The sequence below is a fragment of the Nicotiana tomentosiformis genome, chromosome 4, assembly GCF_000390325.3.
Source record: "Nicotiana tomentosiformis chromosome 4, ASM39032v3, whole genome shotgun sequence".
In the NCBI taxonomy this organism is placed as follows: domain Eukaryota; kingdom Viridiplantae; phylum Streptophyta; class Magnoliopsida; order Solanales; family Solanaceae; genus Nicotiana; species Nicotiana tomentosiformis.
Genome location: NC_090815.1, coordinates 81,262,349 through 81,268,280, shown reverse-complemented (window position 1 = coordinate 81,268,280; position 5,932 = coordinate 81,262,349). Strand labels below are relative to the sequence as shown.

Here is a 5,932-nt window from a genome sequence, read left to right as displayed (position 1 = left end):
TTCGTAATGTGTATTATGACTTGCGTGTGTAGTCGAGATTGGTTTTCAGATGATTCGGGATTTAATTGAAAGAACAATTCTTATTTTTGAAGCTTAAATGAAAAGAGTTGACCGGAGTTTGACCTTTAAGGATTTGATTCTGAAATGGACTTTTTATGGTTTCAATAGCTTCGTATGATGATTTGGACTTAGGCGTGCATCCGGATTTGGATTTGGAGGTCCGTAGGGTAATTTGAAGCATTTCAGCAAAAATTAGAAAATTGAAGTTTTGGAAGGTTGAGTGGTTTGACCGAGAGTTAACTTTGGTGATATTGGGGTTGCATCTCGATTATGAGAATTGTATTAGCTCCTTTATGTCATTTTGGACTTGCATGCAAACTTTGACATCATTCCGGGTTGATTTGACATGTTTCGGCACGAGTTTTAGAAGTTGGAAGATTTGAAAGTTCATAAGTTTGATTCGTTGTGTGATTCGTAGTTTTAACATTGTTTGATGTGATTTGAGGCCTCGAGAAGGTCCGTGTATGTTATAGGACAGGTTGGCATATTCGATCGGGGTCCCGAAGGGCTCGGGTGAGTTTCGTATGAGCTTCAGATCAATTAGAGCATTTTTGGGTGAGGCTGGTTTGGGCTAAGTTCTGGTGAGGTCGCACTTGCGGACCACTGGGCGCAGGTGCACTGATCGCAGGTGCGTAGGAGAAGGGGCATAGATGTGGACGATCGCAGAAGCGAATGTTTTGGGCACACCTGCGCAATCGCAGGTGCGGGATGTTGAGCGCAGAAGCGCACGCGCAAAACCACATATGGTGTCGCAGAAGCGACATTGACTGAGGCAATGCATTTCTGCCGAAGAGGATAAATTTCGCAGAAGTGGACGTCGCAGAAGTGACCTGCTAGCTGCAGAAGCGGGATCTCTAGGCAGAATCATATACTTCGAAGGGTTTGAGGATTTTATCATTTTGAGAGTTGTAGACCTCGATTTTGGGAGATTGTTAATCGATTTTTCAAGTAACTCATTGGGGTAAGTGTTATCTATCCGAATCTTGTTATATTTTATGAATCGAATGCTATTTTCACCATTTAATTAGTGAATTAAGTTGGAAATTTGGGGAAATTTTGTAGAAATCTTTCAAAATGTAAAATGATGATTTGAAGGACGAATTGATGTCGGAAATTGATCATTTTGGTATGGTTGAACTCGTTATCAAATGGGTGTTCGGATTTTTATAATTTTGATTGGGTTCTGAGGTGTGGGATCGGGGTTTGACTTTTGGGTTGACTTTTAGTTCTTGTTAAAGTTTGAAGCTTTATTATCCGAAATTATTTTTTATGAGTTTTATTTATGCATTGAAGTTATTTTGGTTAGATTTGAGCCATTCAGAGTGTGTTTCACTCGAGAAGATCATTTTAGAGTAACGGTCTACCTTCTTTGAGATAAGTATCTTGCCTAACATTGTGTGGAGAAACTACCCCTTAGGATTCGAGTCTTTCGTGCTAATTGTGTCATGTGAAGGCCGAGTACGCGAGGTGACAAGTATGTGCTCTGACTTATTTGTGGAAATTTGACCGTTAATTGCTTTTAGGTTCTTATGTCCATTAAATATGAAGTTGTTTTATCATGTTAAATTCTCCATTTACTAAATTCACCCCTACATGTCTTAATTGGAATTAATTGCTTCATGTTATACCCTTACTGTTGATTAAACTCTTATGTGCCTTAATTAAAGTTGTTGCCTCTTTTATCGTCATGCTATCTTTCCGTAATTGCTTAACCTTAATTGAAATCATTGTTATCTTTCCGTAATTGCTTAAACCTTAATTGAAATCATTATTATCTCTCCCGTAAATGCTTAGCCTTAATGGAAGTTTGTTACCACTTTCATGGTTGACGTATTCTTATTTGGGATCATTGATTTATGCTATCTCTTTTGTTGTCGAATTGCACTTTCGTGGAATCATTGTTACACATAACCTCTCCCTTGTTGAACTATTCTTGTTGAGACTATTATTTCCTTGTTGTGTTTTTCTCTCTGAGTTCGTTCTTCTATTTCTTTGTATCTTGAAGTTCTTGCATTGATTTACTTGTCGTATTCTCGTGTTATTATTGTTGTTGTTGTTGTTGTATTCCTTGTTGATTGGGCTAAAGGCTATACATGGTTGGGATATTGAAACTGTTTTGAGGAAATGTTGTGGCATGTGGGCATAGATGGTAAAAGTCATTTATTTGAGTTGTTATATTTTTGGCATACGTGTTTTGTTGAGAAAATTGTTATGTGTTTGCACGAGGTTTCTGTCATCCGATTGTTATTGTGTTGTACGAGGTTTTTGCCGTGTGGTTGTTATTGTATTTGCACGAGTTTTCTGTCGTGCGGTTGTTATTATGTTGCATGAGGTTTCTATCGTGCTGTTGTTATTGATACGTATACGGTGGTATACGGTATAGGTGTTAAAACGCATGCGGTGAGATAAGGTGGGCTTGAAACGCATGGCTAGTAGGGGAACTACTAGAAGCCATGCAGTGTGATAAGGTGGACTAAAATGCGGGATGCAATTTTGGGAAAATAATTTTTAATAACTAAATATAAAGGCTCCCGCGGTGATATAAGAAAAGTTGTGACTCATTTACTATTTGAGACTACGAGGCAGTACCTCGGGAGTGCTCTTGTTGTCATTTCTCCTTTTTCTGTGCACTTGTCTTTGATTGTTGCTTTCCTTAGCATACTATTAATTGTTTTTCTCCATTTTGCACAATTTGCTCAGCTTTATGTACCTAATCTTATTGTGTTGGTCGCTGCTTCAAACTTCATTGCTGCTTCTGTTACACCATACATTTCGTAGTGATCATTGTTTATGTGCAATTCATTGACTCTACTCTTATTTGTTGACTGCAATTATGGTAGAACACTTGCATAAGCATACACGCAGTTAAATCACCCTTATCGATTTTAAAAGGTGAATCCTGACGATATTAACCATTATAAGTACTCTTATCTTCTTGCCTTCTGTGTGAGGACTGTTCTATTGGAACGTGAGTCATCCATGCGTTTATGAGTTGTAATGTGGGCACAAGATGCCAAGTGATTAGAGTTAATGAATTGGGGCTCGTGAGCTGTGATTATGAGGTTTGGTACCTCGTGGAAATGCTTGAAAAGATTTGGTGTGAAAGTGGTTGTTCTCATTGAGTTATTGTTGGTTTTCCATTTATTTGATTTTCCCGGACTTAGATTGTGATTAGTTACTCTACAACATTATTACCTGACTGCTTCCCGTTGAATATTGTTGTTACTAATGTATCATTGCAAGTATTGTCTTGTATTCCTTATCCTGCTTAGCTTTATATTAATATTATTTCTCTATTCGTTCATCTACACACTTGTTTAGGTTGTTTAATCTAGTAGGTGTCTTGACTGTCCCTCATCACTACTCCACCGAGGTTAGTCTTGATACTTACTGGGTACCGCTGTGGTGTACTCATACTATAGTTCAGCACATTTTTGTGCAGATCCAGGTGCTTCGGTTGTTGTTGATTATTAGATGGCTGGTTGAGCTGTAGAGACTCAAGGTAAACCTGCCATCGCGTTCGCAGGCCTCGGAGTCACCGTATGATATTTTCATTATACTGTTTAATTCCATCCGAACAGTTGTATTTAGGAATTTTCTAGCAAACTCAGTAGAGCATATGACTTGTACTACCAGTTTTTGGAATTGTAATTTGTATAAGATTTTTATCTCATATTTTTCATTTGATTGTTGAATTCTTCTAATTATTTAATAATTATTAGGCTTAACTAATCTTAGATATTAGGTGCCGTCACAAAATCATACGGAGAAAAATTGGGGTCGTGACACAATGTTGCTTTATTAAAAACATTATATGCCTTACTACGTGGAGAATAACCTAATAATACTCACATCATCTAGCATCAAATTTTCCTAGAGCTTTCTTTCTATTACTATGAACATAACATTTACAACCAAAGGCTCTAAGATGTGATACATTGGGTTTTCTTCCTTTAAGTAAGTCATAGAGAGTTTCCTCTAATAAGGGATCTAACCATGCATCTATTTAGTTGGTAACAAGAAGAGTTAACAGCTTCTTCCCAAGAGCTTTTTGGAAGACCATTGGAGATCAATATGGTTCTCCCCATGTCTTCTAGGACCCCATTCTTTTTTTCTATTACTTTATTTTGTTGTGAAGTTTTTGGGGCTGAGAAGTTATGATCTATGCCATGAATGCTACAAAATTAAGCAAACTTAGCATTTTCAAATTCTTAACCATTTTCATATTTGATGCTGACAAGTTGAAGACCTAGTGTCTTTTGGATGGTTCTTAGAAAATTGTTGAAAACGCGAAAGTTTTCATCTTAACTAGAAAGGAACAGAGTCCAGGTATACCTGGAGTAATCATCTACTATTACCAGATTGTATCTTTTGCCACCTCTATAAATGACCCTCAACCATGCAGGTCCATATGGAACAATTCTAAAGGTCTAGAGGCACCGACTACCGTTTTAGATTTAAAGGACGACCTAAAATGCATTGCCACTAACACATGCATTACACACTTTGTCATTTTTAAAATTGATTTTTGGCAATCCCACGATTAGGTCTTTTGAGTCTAGTTTATTTAGTTGTCTAAGGCTCGCATGACCTAGTCGTCTATGCCACAACAAAGGATCATCATCGACCACACTGAGACATGTGTCTATTTTGTTTCTGCCTCTAAAGACCCGTTCAATTTGGAGGTTCTAGTTAGTTCATATTTAACCTTGTTCATGTCCTCTTGAATTGTTTTATTTTGTTCAACTTGGCTATACAAGGTTTCCTTGGTATGTTTTAACTCCCTTTCAAGAGACTCTTGAATCTCACTAATCTCTCATTTCCCTTTGTATTGTGCTTCCTTTAACTTCCCATTTTCAAATTTGGGTGCTTCAATTTCAGGTTTTAAAATAGAGACTTGTTTCTTGAAATCATATTTTTCTTTTTCAAGTTCAGACTTGATGAATCAAGATTATGTCATTCAAACTTAGTAGTTGAAAAATCATTGAATAATTCTTCTTTTTTAGCACTCAAATTTTCAATCTAATTAATTAATTAGAGCACCATGGCAGACAAATTTTTCTTAGGAAGAAAGTGATGATTATCTTTAAGGTCAGAGAAATCTACCTCCTCGTTTCCTGCTTTAAATTCAGAGTCACTCATGACCATCATAGATACAACATCCTCATTGTTTACCTTTCCAGAGTCAGCATTTATTAAGACCATTAGAGCCATATATGATCGAGCTTCTTCATGCATTCCAGGCAACCTTTTCAAGATTTCATTAGCCATGTTGCATGCAGAGATCCCATCTATCTCCTCAAGACCGAGAACATTGTACAGAATCAACTTAGCTCTGGAATATTTCTCAAGCATTATCTTTTCATCAGCATTGAACTCCTTTTTAGCTTTGACAACTTTTTCTCCTTTATCAACATTCTTTGTTGGCAAAAAAGGACCCTGAGTCATAATCATCCATAGATCAAAGTCCATAGCTTGCAAAAATCTTTCCATTTTATCCTTCCACCAGCCAAAGTATTGTCCAATGAATGGTGGCAGACAATTTATTGGATCTCCAACTTGCTAGATTTGCTGATTGTCTCCTTCAGTCAGGGCGAACTAATAGAATGGCTCATCCGTCTCTACATCTTCATCTTGACTTTCATCACTGTTGTCCTCATATGCAGCCAAGAAATCTTGCCTCATGGCCTCTTATATAGCCAGTTCCTGGACCTCAGTCCTTCCTGAGGTCCTTCCTTTGTTTCTTGAGATGATTAACACTCCCACTCAATTTTCCATTGTGTATAATCCTTGATTATGTGATCAAATTTCCCACATTTATACCAGCCATTGAAGCTGATCCTATCTAAGTCTTTTGATTTATTAGGATTTT

At 37.2% G+C, this 5,932-nt stretch overlaps 1 protein-coding gene across 1 annotated transcript; it reads right to left on the bottom strand.

Annotated features, from left to right (window-relative positions):
* Positions 1 to 5,094: 5,094 nt before the first annotated feature.
* LOC138910022 (uncharacterized) lies at positions 5,095 to 5,553 on the bottom strand. The gene has a single exon (XM_070201240.1). The coding sequence runs from the start codon at positions 5,551 to 5,553 to the stop codon at positions 5,095 to 5,097; it is 459 nt and encodes a 152-aa protein (XP_070057341.1).
* Between the last annotated feature and the right edge of the window lie 379 nt (positions 5,554 to 5,932).